The following is an 18,307-nucleotide window of genomic DNA, read 5'->3' as shown; positions in this document are numbered from 1 at the left end:
CTATATGGTCCTCTAAGCACTGAAGTGATTCCTGAGCCTAAAGGCAGGAGTAAGTCCTAAGCACTGCCAAACATGGTCTAAAAACAAAACCAAAACCAAAAAGATTATCTTTATTCCTTTCCCCCATTGAACAGAACATATTTTGCCTCAAGTTTAATAGAAACATACTATTACATCAAAACAAAATATAGTACTTACAAAAGACTAGCTGCTTCCTGGAATGCATTGACAGCTCCTGGAATATCCCCCATCACCAGATGTTTCTGTCCTAAACCCAGTAGTTTCTTTGCTTCACTATCCACATCCAAACTGCAAGAAAGATGTTTCACATACTTTTAAAAACATTTGAAGATCTGCTACATTTAAGTTTCTGTAACTAGTTAAACCTTTGAAAGTAACCTAACAGACTAAGCTAGTTTATCTGTCACTGCAAAAGCAAAAATCTCAAAGACAAGATTTTCAGAATATTTTTCTTCTCTTTTTTTGTCTTTGGGTTATACCAGGCAATGCTCAGGGGTTATTCCTGGCTCTGCACTCAGGAATAACTCCTGACGATGCTCAAGATCGAACTGGAATCAGCAGCGTGCAAGGCAAATGCCCTATCTCCTGTACAATCAGTCCGACCCAATATTTTCTCTTAAAGATAGTCTAGAAACTGAATGCTGTAATACTTGTTTAATCAAATAAGAAATCATTAAAACAATACTAACACAAAGAAAAAGCAAAGAAATATTAAGATAAACAGGGTTTCCCGGGGCTGGAGAGACAGCACAGGTGGGTAGGGCGTTTGCTTTGCACTCGACCGACCCAGGTTCGTTTCCCAGCATCCCATATGGTCCCCTAAGCACCGCCAGGAGTAACTCCTGAGTGCAGAGCCTGGAGTAACCCCTGTGCATCACCGGGTGTGACCCAAAAAGCAAAATTAAATAAATAAATAAACAAACAGGGTTTCCCAATCCAGATCGAGACAATTTAGTAACTGCCATATATTCATATAGATCTGTGCAACAGAATACAAAACTAGAGTCAAGGAGATAATCTAGAGAAATTTTCAGATGCTGTTCACAGGTTTTCTACAATTTAAAATTTAAAACCATAAAATTTCCAAGAAAATCTGTCTTTGGTTTTGGCAAATACCTCTTAAATGTGACTCAAAAAAAGCATAAGCTATAAAAAGTTAAAATATTGGGACTGGAGAGATAGTACAGAGGGTAAGGTGCTTGCCTTGCAGGCAGCTGACCCAGGTTCGATCCCCAGCATCCCATATGGTACCCCAAGTACTACTGCCTGGAGTAATTCTTTAGTGCAGAACCAAAAGTGGCCACTGAGAATCGCTGGGTGTGGCCCCAAAACCAAAAGAAAAGCAAAACAATTATATCTTAAAAAAAAAAAAAAACACTGCCTTCCCCCACTCCACAGATGCAATTCAAGTGTTCAGCTTTTAGACACGCTTTCTAATTATTTATCCTTGTCTTGTGCAACACACCAAGCAGTGCTGAGGCACAACTCGGGAAACCATATGCAGTTCCAGGGATCAAACCAGGCCATATGCAAGGCAACACCTTAACCTATATATTTAGTCTTTAAACCAAGCTTTCAAGTTAGCAATTATACTTTCCAAAAAATTCTACTGTTTATCTTATTCAATGCTAGGCACCCAGTATGGTCGCCCAAGCCCCACCAGAAGTGATCCCTGAGCACTATCAGGAATGGGCCACAAACAAAAAATATTTTTACTATGCTTGCCTCTGCTTAACAACTATCGTCACAGGCCAGAAAGCTCAATAAAAGATGAGTTTTGCATGCAGGAGTCCTGGATTTGATCCTGGACACTGCATAATCCCCTGAGTACCATCAGAAGAAAACCATAAGCACAAAGCTGGAAGTCCCCAGCACCCATGGGTGTAGCTCCAAAATGGAATGAAATGGAGGAACTACATGAAAAGTATATTTAGATAAAATTTAGATTTAGACTTTAAAAAGAGTGACAGGGGCTGAAGTGATAGCACAGCGGGTAGAGCGTTTGCCTTGCACGTGACTCAGGTTCGATTCCCAGCATCTCATATAGTCCCCCGAGCACCGCCAGGAGTAATTCCTGAGTGCATGAACCAGGAGTAACCCCTGTGCATCACTGGGTGTGACCCAAACAGCAAAAAAAAAAAAAAAAAAAACCTTTCCAAAATAGGTTTAGGAAAGATATTTCCAAAATATCTAGGTCAAAGAAATAGTTAACAAAAACAGGCTAGTTGCCAGGCATGTCAAAATACCAAATAAGGGAATAAAGACCATTAAATTTTAATCAAATGCAAACTATATGTAGCTATCACTGTCAGGACCCACTACTTATATTACAAATCCCTTAATAATCATACCTCTCTATTTTATCTGCTGAGGTAGAAGGAGCAGGAGAATCTTCTTCAATTCTGTAAAGGAAAAAAAAAAGTAAAATGACTTTTTTAATTTTATTAAATCACCGTGAGATGGTTACAAGCTTTCATGTTTGGGTTCAATCACACAATGATCAAACACCCATCCCTCCACCAGTGCACATTCCCCACCACCAATATCCCCGGTATACCACCCCCTGCCTCCATGGCAGACATGATTCCCCACAATCTCTCTACTTTGGGGCATTATGCTTTGCAATACAGACACTGAGAGGTTATCATCTACTTTCTGCACACATCTCCCATCCTGACCGATTCCTCCAGCCATCATTTTCTTAGTGATCCCTTCTCTATTCCAGCTGCCTTCTCCCCTCTGCTCGAGGCAGGCTTCCAGCTATGGAGCAATCAATCTGTCCCCTGTATCTACTATCCTTAGGTGTCGGCCTCATGTTATGTTGTTTTATACTCCACAAATGAGTGCAGTCCTTCTATGTCTGTCGCTCTCTTTCTGACTCATTTCACTTAGCATGATACTCTCCATGTCTATCCATTATAAGTAAAGTTCATGACTTCATCTCTCCTGACAGCTACATAGTATTCCCTTGTGTAGATGTACCAAAGTTTCTTTAACTAGTCATCTGTTCTAGGGCACTTGGACTGTTTCCAGATTTTGTCTATTGTGAACAGTGCTGCAATGAACATATAGGTACAGATGTGATTTCTACTGTGCTTTTCTTGCATCCTCGAGATATATTCCCAGAAGTGGTATTGTGGGGTCATATGGAAGCTCAATTTCTAGTTTTTGAAGAACTGTCCAATTGTTTTCCAGAAAGGCTGGACCAGAGGGCATTCCCACCAACAGTGAAAGAATGTCCCTTTCCCCCCCAACATCCACGCCAGCACTGGTTGCTTTTGTCCTTTTGAATGTGTGCCAGTCTCTGTGGTGTGAGATGATATCCTGGGTGTAAACACACAAATAGACATAAATATACTAGAATGAACAAAGTTTAACAAAGTTTGAATGTGTAATCTGAAGGAGAGACTATCTTCTGTTATGCTGCTATGCAATGTATACATTCCTGAAAGATTCGGGTGTTTTTTTGTTGAACTTTTTACCCCACCCACCACACCCCCCATCTTTTGGTTGTTTGTTTTTAGGGCACGCCCAGAGATGCTCAGGACTTATTCCTAGCTCTGCACTCAGGAATTACTCCTGGCAGTACTCAGATGGAATGTCAGGGATCAAAGCTGGGTTGGCCATGTACAAGGTAGGCACTCTACCCACTGTACTATCACTCCGCCCCCCCCCCCCGAAAGATTTAACACTGCAAAACTACTCATTAAAACTAGATTTAAATACACACTTGTTTGTGGGGCAATGGGTTTTGGTGTCAAGTACTGGACCTAGGACCTCAAATATGCTAAGCAGAAGCTCTACCACTAAGCTATAATCCCTGGACAAGATTTATGCACACATTTTTTGATTCCTGCTGAGACCCCACTTCCCTTTGGTACCATTCAGTAGTGACATGGTGGTCTTATTGCAATGATGAGAAGGTCACACATATGCCTGGCAGACTTCACTAGTTACACTTAAGGACTCAACACCATGACCACCACTGCTATCTATGGTCCTTATCAGCCATATTGCTAGATCCTCCCAGCGGGGTGAGTATTGCAAGAAGTGGCCCCAGAACCTCCAGCACTCCTTGGGAAACACCCCAAAAATGTATGAAGTAATACCACACATTTGGTATTGTCACTGCCACTTTTTGCTTTTTGGGTCACATACCCAGTGATGCACAGGGAGGTTACTCCTGGCTCTGCACTCAGGAATTACTCCTGGCGGTGCTCAGGGGACCATATGGGATGCTGGGAACCAAACCCAGGTCAGCAGCGTGAAAAGGTAAATACCCTACCTGTTATACTATCGCTTCAGCCCTTCACTGCCACTTTTTTTTTCTGGTTTTGGTTTTTGGACCAAACCCAGCAGTGCTCACCATATCTGGTGTAGGGGACTGACCCAAGTCGGTCATATGCAAGACAAACACACGACCCATTGAACGGCTCTAGCCCCAGTCACTGCCATTTTCATCAAGTTTTCACCTACATCCCAAAGAAATGTTCAGCAAGTAGAGATAGGTATCGTTTAAAGCACATCAGAACTGGGGCTATATACACAGTGGGTGAGGTGAAGAACTGGCTTGCACACAGTCAACCCAGGTTCAATCTGGAACCAAAGATGGTACTCTGAACCCTGCCAGGAGTAACTGGTCCCCGAACACAGCACTACCAGGCATGGCACCAATAAATAAATAATTCACGATTATGCTTGCATACAACTTTGATGGAAAAGCAGATTCTGTAACTAGAACTTCAGGTTGAGGCACAATCGTAAAGTGATAATCAAACACCTAACCTAACTACAACCCTATAATGTGGGTTTGGATCCATACAAACTTCTGTCCGTACCCAATTATCTTCAAATAATTTCACTAAAGAATTTTTTCTGGACAAATTCTAAATGAGCTTCTTTGTTGAGGAACCAGGTTGTTTTATATTAAAATATAATAAAAGATGGGGGCTAGTTAGTATAGCAGCAAGATGTTTGCCTATGTGGCCAACCTGAGTTGAATCCCTGGTACCCCAGCTGTGTGCAAGGCACTCACTCTACCAGCTGTACTACTGCTCTGGTCCCAGATCATGATCATTCTACCGTTTCTTTCCATGGGGGGGTGGGGTTTGGGCCACACCACTGGTGCTCAAGGCTTATGCCTGGCTGAACTCACGGATCACTGGCAAGCTTAGGGAACTATATGGGAATGCCAGGTGTTGAACACAGTTGGACACGTGCAAAGCAAGGGTCCAGCCTGCTGCATTCTTTCTCTCTGGCCACCTCTACTTTTTTTTTTCTAGCTTTTTTTTTTTTGGGCCACACCTGGCAATGCACAGGGATTACTCTTGGTTCTACACTCAGGAATCACTCCTGGCAGTGCTGGGGGATCATATGGGATACTGGGTGGGCCACGTGCAAGGCAAACGCCCTACCCCCTCCAGCTCCCCGCCTCTACCTTCCATATCTAAAAATATTACTACTCGAGATACCTCATTACACCTAACTTTGTGACTGGCTTCATACACTTGGTACTTTCAAGGGTCATTCAATGTTGTAACATGTCAGCACTTTCTCATTTTTGACTCATATTCAATTATATGTACAATTTTTGTACATACATTTTACTTATTCATTACCCTATCAATAGGGCATCTATATTGCTCCTACATTCTAGCTAGTGTGAATAGTACTACTATAAACATCAGACACAAATATGTTCAACAATCTGATGTATTTTCAATAGATCCAGAGAAATAGTACAATGGGTAAAGTGTTTGCCTTGTACACAGCTGACCTGGATTCAATATCCAGTGCCTCATACAGTACCCCCCCCACCAAAAAAAAAGAGCTCTAAGGCCCAAGTTCACATGTGGCTGTTCTGGTAAACTATTTTAGCTTACACTACAAAGCAGGTGGTCCAGAGTTCCTGAACTACTCATCCTCCAGGTCTCTGGGCATTTTTTCTTTCTTCTTTATTGGGGCCACACCCAGCAGTGCATATGCCATATGAGGTGTCAGGGATCTAACTGATTGGCTGAATGCAAGGCCTTACCTGCTAAATTATGGTCAGGACCTCAGTTTTAAAGCTAATCAAAACTAAGGACAAAGGGTCTGGAGAGGTAGTACAGTGAGCAGGGCTGTTAGCCATGCAAGGAGCAACCCATGTATTATTCTCAGCATCCACATGGTATCCCAGAGCCTGCCAGGAATAATTTCTGGCAGGGCAGAGGTAATGCCTAAAATGGCAGGAGTAATGCCTAAAGACCACCAGTATTACAAAAAAACAAAAAAACAAACAAACAAACAAAAAAAAAACCAAAGAACTAAAGACATAAAAAGGACAAAGGGTAAGGTGCTTAGCCTGTATGAGGCTGAGGCTGACCCTCAACACAAACAGCCCACCTCCTCCCCAAGCACAGCCATGGGTCACTTCTGAATACAGAGTCAGAAAAGTCCTGACCACTTAATAGGATTGGACCAAATAAAGAATGTGGGCACATAGGTCAGAAAGATAGCTCAATGAGCTGAACAAGTTTTTTGCATTTGGGAGGCCTGGGTCTGATACAGGATGCCACACGATGATCTGAGCATTATCACAAAAAGACAACAGAGCAGTACCAGAAGTAATCTAAAACCAAACCAAACCAAAAAAAAAAAAAAAAACCCTCACAAAGCAAGAAAGATAACTCAAAGGGCTGATGCACTTGCTTTGCATACAAAAGACCCCCACTCCAAGTCCCCAGCACACCATCCTCAAATGGTACGGATATTGGGCCCCTGCCCCACACCAACAAGATCATCGTATCAGATTAATGAATGAAGATCAGCAAATAGCGTTGGGGAAGGGGGTGGTGAAGAGGAGTTCCCAGGGGCCATTCCTGACAGGACTGGAAGGCATGCTGCAAGAAGACAAGTGCCCTAGACCCTGTACCATCTTTTCTAGACCCCATACCATCTTCTTAGCCTGAGCGGTTATGTAATCTTTTGGGTGTTTTGTGGTGGTGGTTTTAGACCACACGCGTACTCCTGGCTCTGCAACTCAGGGATATCTCCTGGCTGTGCTCCGGGGCCATATGGGGGTGGCAGTAATCAGAAGCAGGTTAGAATATGCAAGATAAAAGTCTTCCCTGCTGTACTATCACTCTGGCCCCAAGAAATAACTCTAAAGAACCTAAAGCCATACCCATTCAGAAATAATTCAGCTGCTGGGCGTTCTCGCTTTACCTTGCATACCATCGCAAAAACAGTTAAGTCCCAACAGATGAAACAAACCACTTGTGGTGTGTTCGAAATGACAAAATCCAGGGGCTGGAGAGACAGTACAGCATTTGCCTGGCACAGGGCAGAGCCAGGTTTGATCCTCCGCATCCTAGGAGTCACCCTGAGCATAGCTGGGTGTGACCCCAAAGGTGAAAAAAGCTAATGAAACCGAAGAGTACAGCAGTTAGGCCTTTGTCTTGCACGCAGACAGCCCAATTCGCTCTCCAACACCACATATTGTACCAGAGCCCGCCAAGGGTGACCCCTGAGCACAGAGCCAGGAGTAACCCCTAAAAATCAAAAACTGAGATGTCCTCTCAGCTCAACATTCTTCCACAAGCGTGAAGGGAAGCTAACTTCTCAAGTGCACAAGGACCACTTAAGGAACACAAGGGTCCTTCAAATGTCAGAACTGGGACCGGAGTGATAGCGCAGCGGGGAGGGCGTTTGCCTTGCACGCGGCCGACCCGGGTTCGATCCCCGGCATCCCAGAGGGTCCCCCGAGCACTGCCAGGAGTCATTCCTGAGTGCATGAGCCAGGAGTCAGCCCTGTGCGTTGCCGGGTGTGACCCAAAAAGCAAGAAAAAAAAAAAAAGAAAACATTAGATTGGGGCTGGAGCGATAGTACAGTGGGTAGGGCGTCTGCCGTGCATGTGGCTGACCCGGGTTCGATTCCCAGCATCCCATCTGGTCCCCCGAGCACCGCCAGGAGTCATTCCTGAGTGCATGAGCCCGGAGGAACCCCTGTGCATCGCCGGGTGTGACTCAAAAAAAAGCAAAAAAAAAAAAAAGTCAGAATTAACGTAGCCGGACCAAAAAAGATGGGGAAAAAAGACACGTCTCTCTGCTCGATTTCACGCGATCCCCTTCGCGGTTCAACACCCGACGTCGGTGTGTCTCTGCGCTCCCCGGCCTCCCACACCCTGCGCGCACCACTGCCCGTTCGCCCAGCAGCCGATCGCGGATGCCAGCGCGGGGACGGCCCACCCGAGGCCGGGGGAAGGCGCGAAGCCGTCTTCTGCGTCCTGCAGCCCCGTCTCCGGCCAACGGTCCTGCAGCTCCCGCCCAGCCGGAGGCCGAAGGGCACGGGGCGCGCCGGGCGACCCCTCGCCGCGCACGGCCGCAGAAACCCCCGGCCCGGGCCGCGCCGCCGCGCCACGAACAATGGAGTTTTCCCGCCTCCTCGGGGCCCCGCCCCCCGGCTCCGGCGACGGCCGCGCGGAGGCGCGCGAAGCCCCGCCCACAGGGGAAAGCCCCGCCCCCGGGCCAAGCCCCGCCCCGGCCAAGCCCCGCCCCCGGCCTCCTTCCTCGTGCAAGGCGAGGGCTGGTTTTTTTTCTTTTTTTTTTTGGCGCCAAATCCGCTCCTCTCCCGGGCCGTCCGCGGACCCTCCTGCGAGCGCGCGCCGCCGCGGGGGCAGGGACTCCCGAGGGCCCGGGAGCGGGCGGCAGGCCGGCCGCACGGGCCCCGCCTCCTTCCCGCCGCCGCCGGCCTCGGGCCCGGGAAGGCTGAGGCGCGGCGCGGCGCGGCGAGGGGAAGGCGGCCGAGACCGTCGCCGCGGCGCCCCCGGCAAGATGGCGGCCGCGGAAAGCCGGGCAGGGGGCGCCGGGCGGCCGCCCAGGGGCGAGGCGGGCCGCGGGAGGGGAGCTCCTCCCGCGACGGGCCCCCCGGCCGCGGCCGCTGCCCACTGGGCGCGGGCCCTCCCCTCGCCGGACGGTCGCGCCCCGCGGGGCGGCCGGTGCCGCCTCGAGCGCCCCCAGCGCCCCGCTTACTTGTCGGCCGGAACCAGCTCCGCGTCGACGGCGGCGGCGGCGGTGGACTCCGCGGCCATCGTTCCCCTGAGGAAGCGGACCCGCGGGAGACGGCGCAGCCTGCGAGGAAGAGGAGAACCGCGGAGCGCCGGACGCCCGGCCGGGGACAAAAATGGCAGATTGGAGACCCCGCGCCTCGGGGGCCCTCTTATATAGCAGCAGCCTTCGCCCCGCCCATCCACTTCCGGATCCGCCCCCGGGTTTAAAGGGCCAGGACCCGACCCGCGAGCACCGCCCCCTTCGGTGTCCGGGGCTCGGGCTTGCCTCTACCTCTCTGCTCCCCTTCCCGCAGCAGCGACGTCCTGTTTCCCCGAAAGGTCGCGGGGTGGCGGGGGGAGCTGGAATCTTGGTGCTGTAGCTCCTGGCGGGGGTCGGCCGCCGTCTCCCACGTACGAGGAGACCGGTGGAGCGTTGCGCGTTTGCGGAGCAGCCGGAGGGGCGGAGGTGGGCCGGCTGTCCTTCCGCTCGGCTGCGGTAACGGATGGGGACGTCGGAGGCGAGCGCCGGCCCCGCATCAACGGCTGGAACCGATGATCCCGGAGGCCGCCTCGCGGCTCCGAGCCTCGGCAACAGTGACGCAAGGGAAGGCGAGTCCCGGATTGGCTCCCTCCGGAGCCAGCGCGCCCGGTTCAAAGCTCGGCGGGGCTGCCGCGAGGCGCGCCTGGCGCCTGGCTCCGAACCCAGCACCCGCTTCTTCTGGCCCGGCGACGAGCCGACTCAGCCTCCGGCTCTGCACCCCCCTCTGCAAGTCTGCGCTGCCAGCCCCGGGCTTTTTCCGTCCCCTCGGGGCCTGCGTGTCTCGTTTCCCAGCATCGCGCGAGGGACATCGCGCGCAAGCAACACTTGAAAGCTATTAGCCTCTCCTTTATTTGCACTTCATTTGGAGGGAGGTTGAGCCGCCCCGAGCGGCGCTCGGGGCTCCCTCTGGGCTCTGAGATCAGGGATCGTTCCTGGCGGGCTCGGGGGACCACGCAGGGTGCCGAGGATCCAACCCAGGTCGGCCGCGTGCAAGACGAGCGCCCTGCACGCTGTACTACCGCGCTGGTCCCCTTGGCCATTTTATTTATTTATTTATTTATTTTTGGGTCACACCTGGCGGTCACAGGAGTTACTCCTGGCTCTGCACTCGGGAGTTACTCCTGGCGGCGGTCAGGGGACCATAAGGGATGCTGGGAATCGAACCCGGGTCGGCCGCGTGCAAGACCAGCGCCCTGCACGCTGTACTACCGCTCTGGTCCCCTTAGCCATTTTATTTATTTATTTATTTATTTATTTTTGGGTCACACCTGGCGGTCACAGGAGTTACTCCTGGCTCTGCACTCGGGAGTTACTCCTGGCGGTGCTCAGAGGACCATATGGGATGCTGGGAATCGAACCCGGGTCGGCCGCGTGCAAGGCAAACGCCCTACCCGCTGTGTTATCTCTCCAGCCCCCCTCCCCTTAGCCATTTTAACCTTAAGAACAACGCTCTGGGGCCGGAGCGATAGTACAGCGTTGGCCTTGCACACGGCCGACATGGGTTCTGTCGCCGGCATCCCATATGGTTCCCCCTAAGCATCATCGGAGTAACTCCTGAGCATCTCTGGGTGTGCCTCTTTGCCCCGCCCCCCCCCAAAAAAAAGAGAATAATGTCCTGGTCCTTAGCAATAGTATAGCGGGTGAGGCGCTTGCCTTGCAGGCACCCGACCACGTTTTGATTCCTGAGCCCAGAGCCAGAAGTCAGCTCCGAGCACGACCAGTGTTGCCCGAAATCAAATAGAGGAAGGCTACTAGTGATGGTCGTGTTGTCAGCCCCCCTTGGTAGAAATAGAAGCCAAGGTGCAGCGATGTTGTGATTTGGTGAGAAAGTCAGTTCTGGAAAGCAGCGTGTGCCTGCTTTCTTAAGATGACTGAGTGAAAGCTAACTGAAATAGTCTTGGCTCTTCCTTACACCTGAAGCCTCTTCCTCTGTAGCATCCCTCCATGGACGGTTTTCCCTACAGTAATCGGAACAGGACAGGAATTTATTTCATCCAGGTTAGGATACATTGGGATATATTCCTCCAGAGGATTCTTATTCCTGCTTGTCAAGACTCCAGCAGGTTGAAATCTTGGGGGCAGGGCCCCCAAGATTTGTTCTTAGGACTGGATAGAGCTTAAGGGGCACTGCCTGGAGCAATCCCTGAGCTCAGAGCCAGAAGTAAGCCCTGAGCATCACCAGGCGTGGCCCCCCAAACAAAATAAAAATAAAAAATATCTCTTTTAAAAATTAAAGAACAAATAAAACTAAACTAAAAATCCAAGTTGCAAAATTAAACAAAGGGTTGAAGAGATCTTTCAAAGGACGGCTCTGCTTACTTTGCATGGGGGAAACGTGGGTTCAGTCCCTGAAATCACATGGTCTTACCAGCACAGCTAGCTGGAACTTACACCGGAGCACCTCACCAGGAGTATTCCCTGAGCACCATGGGTGTTGGCCCAAAGATCACGATGATCATGACCATTCTGTTATTCGTCGATTGCCTCGAGCAGGCCCCAGAACCGTCTCCTTCGTCCTAGCCCTGAGATTTTTTAAAAAGTGCCATATTCAAGGCTCTTTCAGAGTTAGGAGAATGAGACCCTTCATTGTTACTGGTATTTGGCATATTGGGTACGCCACGGGGAGTTTGCCAGACTCTGCCCTGTGGGCAGGTGACATTCGGTAGCCTGCCAGGTTGTCCAAAGTAGGAATGAGATGATAAGATGCATTTGCGCATTTGCGGCCGCACGCTTCCGGGAGCTGGGTTTTATAGTCTCTGGGTCTTGGCTGTTGATGGGACTACATGGCACCAGGGGGCTAGTTGGCCCAAAGAACAAACAGAAAAGTATAAATGCATAAATGCAATGAATTTGGAGAAGGAGGGATAGATAGCTGAAGACTGGAATATATGCTTTGAATTCAGGACTGAATTCGATCTCTGGCACTGCATGGTCCCCTGAGTATCACTGGGAGTGACTTCCGAACAGTAACGCAGAAGTTACCCCTAAACACCACTGGATAAACTTTAAATTGTATTATAAAGCTGTAGCAATTAAAACAGTGTGGGGCCAGAGCTATAGTACAGCGGGTAGGGGGTTTCCCTTGCATGCGAAAGACCCGAGTTCAATCCCGGCATCCCATATGGTCCCCCAAGCACCACCAGGAGTAATTCTTGAGTGCAAAGCCAGGAGTAACCCTCGAGCATCGCTGGGTATGACCCAAAAAGAAAAAAAAAAACAACAGTGTGGTACTGGAATAAGAACAGATCCTCAGATCAATGGAATAGAATAGAAAACCCAGAGGCAGACCCTCAGGTGTATGGTCACTTAATCTTTGATAAAGGAGCAAAAAATATGAAGTGGAGCAAGGAAAGCCCCTTCGGCAAGTGGTGCTGAGAACACAGTCAGTCACATGCATAAAGTTGAACTCAAACTTCCTTTCTAACGTCATGCACAAAAATCAAATCAAAAGAAATTAAAGACCTAGATATCAGACCTGAATGCATAAGTTACATGGAGAAAAATATAGGCAGAGCACTGGGACCAGACATTGGGAGCAGAGAGATAGTGTACAGGGGATAAGGCACTTGCCTTGCATATAACCAACCTGGGTTCAATCCCCAGCATCCCATGTGATCCCCACAGAGGCTAGAATGATGGTATAGTGGGTAGGGTATTTGCCTTGCACACAACTGACCGGGTTCAATCCATGGCATCCTGAGCACCACAAGGAGCAGTTCCTGGGTGTAGAGCCAGGAGTAACCCCTGGCCATCACTGGGTGTGGCCCAAAAAGGAAAAGAAAAAATTATCCCCCAGCATCACTGTAGGATAACAATTGATTTGTCCTTTCTCCCTTGCCACAAGGAACTTAGGTTTATCAGGTTATACCCAACACAGTGCTCCCGAGTCAATCCCATTCCTTTGTTTATCTGTAACCACTTCTCTATGCTCTCTTCCCCAACCAGATAATCAGCTTTTCCCCCTAATCAGACTCTGTTAATTTGTAAGGTCAGATCCTTCTAGGACACTGAACTTGTAAGTTAATGTTGCCTTTCTCCTCTCCTTATGTCTTATAAATAGTTTAAAGCAATGTCCTTTTTGTATAGATACAGGAAGACAGTTAATATTGTGCTTTTTAATTTAGGATTTAATTGGCTTTGAACATTATTCACTCCCGGGCATCTGCTTTCTCAACGTAAGCCTCAGTTGCCCTCACTTCCTAACACCCCAAAAGCAGGGTCCCGACGAGGGACTGAATGGACCCAGGGTAAGCTGTGAGCTACCCTGGCATCGAAATGGACCAGGCCAAAGAAGTGCCACGATTCTTAACTCTAAGTTAAGAGCTTGATCATAGACAAATGTTGTCATGATCCAAAAGTAATGACGAGACTAGGACCCTGCTAGGGAGAGGAAAGACTATCTGGCCTGAGCACTGTAGTCTGAGATCGAGATGGGCCTAGGAGAGCAATTCTATAAGCTTAATGTATTTCTTACTGTGTCCATACAAAATGATTCATATTATGAATGCTTCTATGTTTGATGGACAAGGAGAGGAGAAACATACCCATGGGATTCCACTCTAGGGTGAGTCGACCTGCTAATGAGAATCTGTCCTAGAAGCAGCTTTCCCTGAGGGAAAGAACTCTACCCCTATTAATTGTGACCACACCTATGTGTAATTGTTACCCCAACCCCTCATGCTGGGGGATATAACTAGACTGCAAGAGTGGTCTGGGGGATCAAGATCCAGACTCCAGAAGAAGGAGAAAGGGGATCCAGATCCAGATTCCAGAGCCAGAAGGAGAATGAAGGGAGATCGAGGAGGAGAATGAAGGAGCCCGGGGGAGGAAGAAGCAGGAGGAGAATCGAGGAGGATGGAGAGGAAAGTGGAACACACTGCCACTGACGCCAACCAGCCTGGCCCTCGTTTCCTTCCTTCCTTTGTCTACCCATCGCCATACCTCCCCGGGGTGGAGGAACCAGCGTGAGTCTACTGAAGGGTGGGCGGCGGGAGAGAAAGACCGCTGCTGTGATTCCTGAATTCAGAGCCACCAGGAGTATTCCCTTAGCGTCATCGGGTATGGTCCAAAAAACTAAAACAAAACAGAACTCTCCATGACATTGAAGCTAGAGGCATTTTTTTTCTCAAATTTTCTTTTCTAATTATTTTTTAAAATTTTTTATTATTTATTTATTTATTTATTGCTTTTTGGGTCACACCCGGTGATGCTCAGGGGTTACTCCTGGCTTTGCACTCAGGAATCACTCCTGGCAGTGCTCGGGGAACCATATGGGATGCTGGGAATCGAACCCGGGTTGGCCGCGTGCAAGGCAAACACCCTACCCGCTGTGCTATCGCTCCAGCCCCTTAATTATTTTTTTAATTTATTTTTTTTACTTTTCTAGCTAGAGGCATCTTTAAGGAAAAAAGCATCACTGACCAAGCAAGACAATGCAAAGGTAAACATATGGATCTACATTAAACTAACAAGCTTCTGTACCTCAAAGGAAATGATGACCAGAATACAAAGACAGCCCACAGACTGGTGAAATTATTTGCCCACCACTCATTCAACAAAGGGTTAATATTATATATAAATATATATATATCGCTGGTAGAACTCTACATGAAAATGGGGAGACGATGGGACCGGGGAGAGAGTACAGCAGGTAGGGCACTTGGCACTTGCCTTGTACCCAGCCAATCCAGGTTCTATCCCTGGTTTCCAGTATGGTTCTCGTTAGGAGAATCATATTCTCAAGCACTGCTGGGAGTGATTCCTGAGTGCAGAACCAGGTGTGGCCCCAAAATAAAATAAAACCAAAAATGGAGAGAAAAAATGAACAGGAACTTCTTCAGAGAATACAAATAGCCAAAAAGCATATGAAAAAATGCTCTATATCACTAAACATCAGGGAAATGCAAATCAAAACAATGAAATACTACCTCATACCACAGAGACTGGCACTCAAAAAGAATAACCAGTCGGGGCTGGAGAGATAGCACAGCGGGTAGGGCGTTTGCCTTGCATGCAGCCGACCCAGGTTCAATTCTCAGCATCCCATATGGTCCCCTGAGCACTGCCAGGAGTCATTCCTGAGTGCAGAGCCAGGAGTAACTCCTGTGCATCGCCGGGTGTGACCCAAAAAGAAAAAAAAAAAATAACCAGTGTTGGCAAGGATGTGAGAAAAAAGAGACCCTTATTCACAGCTGGTGGGAATGTCAACTGATCACCTTTTTGGAAGAGAGTATGGTCATTCCTCAAAAACAAAGAAATTGAGCTTCCATATGACCCAGCAATTTCACTCCTGGGAATATACTCCAAGGCCCAAAAGTGCAATACTGAAAAGACATCTGCACTCCTTTGTTCATTGCAGCACTATCTACAATAACCAAAATATAAAAACAACCCAATGCCCAGGAACAGATGACTGGATAAAGAAACTATGGTTCAGGGGCTGGAGCAATAGCACAGCAGGTAGGGTTGTTTGCCTTGTATGCGGCCGACCCGGGTTCGATTCCCAGCATCCCATATGGTCCCCTGAGCACCGCCAGGACTAATTCCTGAGTGCAAAGCCAGAGGTAACCCCTGTGCATCGCCGGGTATGACCCAAAAAGAAAAAAAATAAAGGAGCTATGGTTTATATACACAATAGAATACTACTCTGCCGTAAGAAAAGATAACGTTATGAAAGTTACTGCAACGTGGATAGATCTGGAGAATATCTTGCTGAGTGAAATCAGTCAGAGGGAGAGGAACATCGACTCTGAATAATGTCTCTCTTATGTGGGATATAAAGCAACTGGATAGGGGAATATCAAATACCCAGAGGCAATAGACATCAACAGTGGAAGAAAGCTGGTCTTCTTCAGTAGGGTGCTTGCCACTGGGCCAGGGGTGGGGAGATAAACCAGGGAAGGAAATACCAGGACAATGGGGTAGGAGAAAAGTGCTGCCACAGAGGCAGACTGGGGGCACAAGAAGGAAATTGGGGACATTGGTGGAGGGTAATAGGCATTGATGAAGGGATTGGTATTGGAACAATATACTCCTGAAACGCAATCATAAATATCTTTTTTTTTTTTTTGGCTTTTTGGGTCACACCCAGCGATGCTCAGGGATCATTCCTGGCTCTGCACTCAGGAATTACTCCTGGCGGTGCTTGGGGGACCATATGGGATGCCGGGGATCGAACCCAGGTCGACTGCATGCAAGGCAAATGCCCTACCCACTATGCTCTCGCTCTGGCCCCATCAATCATAAATATCTTTGTAACTTTGTAATTCATAGTGATTCAATTAACAGAAAAATAACAACATTGGATATGGATGACCCAAAAAAAAAAAATCCAAACCCTGGTGCTGGTACAGCAGGTAAGGTATCTGCCTTGCACTAGGCCAAGTGGGTTTGGAGTTCAGTCCCCAGCATCCTATATGGTCCCTGAGCACCACCAGGAGTAATTTGAGAGCTGAGCCAGAAGTAAACACTGAGTATTTCCGGATGTGGCCCCCCAAAAAAATGCAAACCAAACCCACTATTCTAGGCTCTCCATCACCAGATCCCAGGATTAATGTCATTCTACTCCCACTCAATTTCCATTTCTCTCAGACAAGCCTTCAGGTTTTTTCAGCAGTTTCTGTCAACTTAAAGCTTTCCCCCAAGCTACCAATTTAGATGGAACACTATTCCCTCTCACCTCTTTAACTAATTACTCCCTATTCATTCTGCAGATTTCAGCTGATTAACTCAGTAGGCTTCCTGTTCTGCACACTTTCAAAGCCCTTCCTCCAACCGTAATTAAACTAATTATGCAATTACTTTAAAGTCTGTCTCCCAAGTAAACTGTAGGGACTTGTATAGTGGTTAGAGCTGTATCTCCAGGGGTTAGCATTGTGCTTAGGCCATATAAGTACCCAATAATTGTTTAGTGAAAAGTAATGGTTTGGCTGAAATACTCAGATGAAATGCGTGTGGCTGGAGTTTAGGAAGATTTCTCAATTAAAATTTCTTTCTTTTTTTTTGCTTTTTGGGTCACACCTGGCAGTGCCCAGGGGTTACTCCTGGCTCTGCACTCAGGAGTTACTCGTGGCGGTGCTCAGGAGACCATATGGGATGCTGGGAATCGAACCCGGGTCGGCCACGTGCAAGGCAAACGCCCTACCCGCTGTGCTATCTCTCTAGCCCCTCAATTAAAATTTCTTATCTTAAAAAAAAATCTCATCTTAAAATCTGATTATCAAAAAGCACTAGAGCACTGTCCTCAGTTGTTCACTGATTTGCTCAAGCGAGCGGGCCCAGTAACATCTCCATTGTGAGACTTGTCCAAAAAAAAAAAAAATCTGATTGTCAGGGGCTGGAGACGATTCAAAAGAGTGAAGCATGTATTTTGCATGTCAGAGCTCCAGGATGATCCCCGACACCTGCTTGGTCTGAGCACAGCAAGGGAGTAACTCCAGGTTGTTTCGGTTTGGGATGCAAACCTGGCGTGCTCAGGGGTTACTCCTAGCTTTGCACTCAGGAATCACTCCTGGCAGGCGTGGGAGACCGTAAGGTTGCTGGAAATTAAACCCGGGTTAGCTGAGTGCAAGGCAAGCACAGCAACCTGCCGTCCTGTCTTTTGGGTCCTGTAACTGCAAATATGAGCCAAGAGTAAACCCTGAGCATCACTGAGTGTGACCCAAATACCAAAAAGAAAAAGAAAAAGAGTCATTTCTTTTGTCGAAGGTGAGAACGTAGCTTAGCTGAATGGAGAGCGTGCCTTACTCATCTTTAGGTCCAGGGCCTAAAGTTGTTTTTTTTTTTATTTGAGATTCTGAGTACTGCACGTAGGCACCTAGGGTACTAAACCCAGCACTGATCTGGCTCCCACGCACCTCAGAGAGCAACACCCAAGCACTGAGATAAGGGTAGCCCCAGAGGTGAACGCCCCCCAGACCAAAAAAAAAAAAAAAACAATCCTTGGGGTCAGGTAAGTTGCTTGCTTTGCTTCAGTCGACCTGGGTTCGGTCTCCCAACACCATAGAGTCCCCTGAGTTTGGCCCTTAGTAAACCTTGAGCACAGCTAAGTTGTAGCCTAAAAACAAAAATGACAAAATAAGTTTTTATGGGGCGGGGGAGACAGTACAGGAGATAAGGTGCACATGCAACCTACCTGGGTTTGATCCCTGGTATCCATCTTGTCCCCTGATAACTGCCAGAAGAAACCTCTGATCATTGCCAGGTGTGGCCCCATCCA

At 48.2% G+C, this 18,307-nt stretch overlaps 1 protein-coding gene across 2 annotated transcripts in view; it reads right to left on the bottom strand.

Annotated features, from left to right (window-relative positions):
- NASP (nuclear autoantigenic sperm protein) overlaps positions 1–9,140 on the bottom strand; it is a 30,923-nt gene extending 21,783 nt beyond the window's left edge. Inside the window, exons 1-3 of one of the 2 annotated variants that reach the window (XM_056130923.1) lie at positions 9,034–9,140; positions 2,373–2,423; positions 199–309 (exon numbers count right to left, since the gene is read on the bottom strand). In XM_056130923.1, coding sequence (XP_055986898.1) covers positions 199–309; positions 2,373–2,423; positions 9,034–9,092 — 221 coding nt within the window. In that variant the 5' untranslated portion in view covers positions 9,093–9,140. The remainder of the gene's footprint in view (positions 1–198; positions 310–2,372; positions 2,424–9,033) is intronic. The other variant, XM_056130922.1, reaches the window with a different exon arrangement.
- Between the last annotated feature and the right edge of the window lie 9,167 nt (positions 9,141–18,307).

Source organism: Sorex fumeus, unplaced genomic scaffold (assembly GCF_029834395.1).
Source record: "Sorex fumeus unplaced genomic scaffold, SorFum_2.1 ptg000082l, whole genome shotgun sequence".
NCBI classification, from domain to species: Eukaryota; Metazoa; Chordata; class Mammalia; order Eulipotyphla; family Soricidae; genus Sorex; species Sorex fumeus.
Note: the sequence above shows the minus strand (reverse complement) of the source record. Positions and strands in the feature narration are given on the sequence as shown.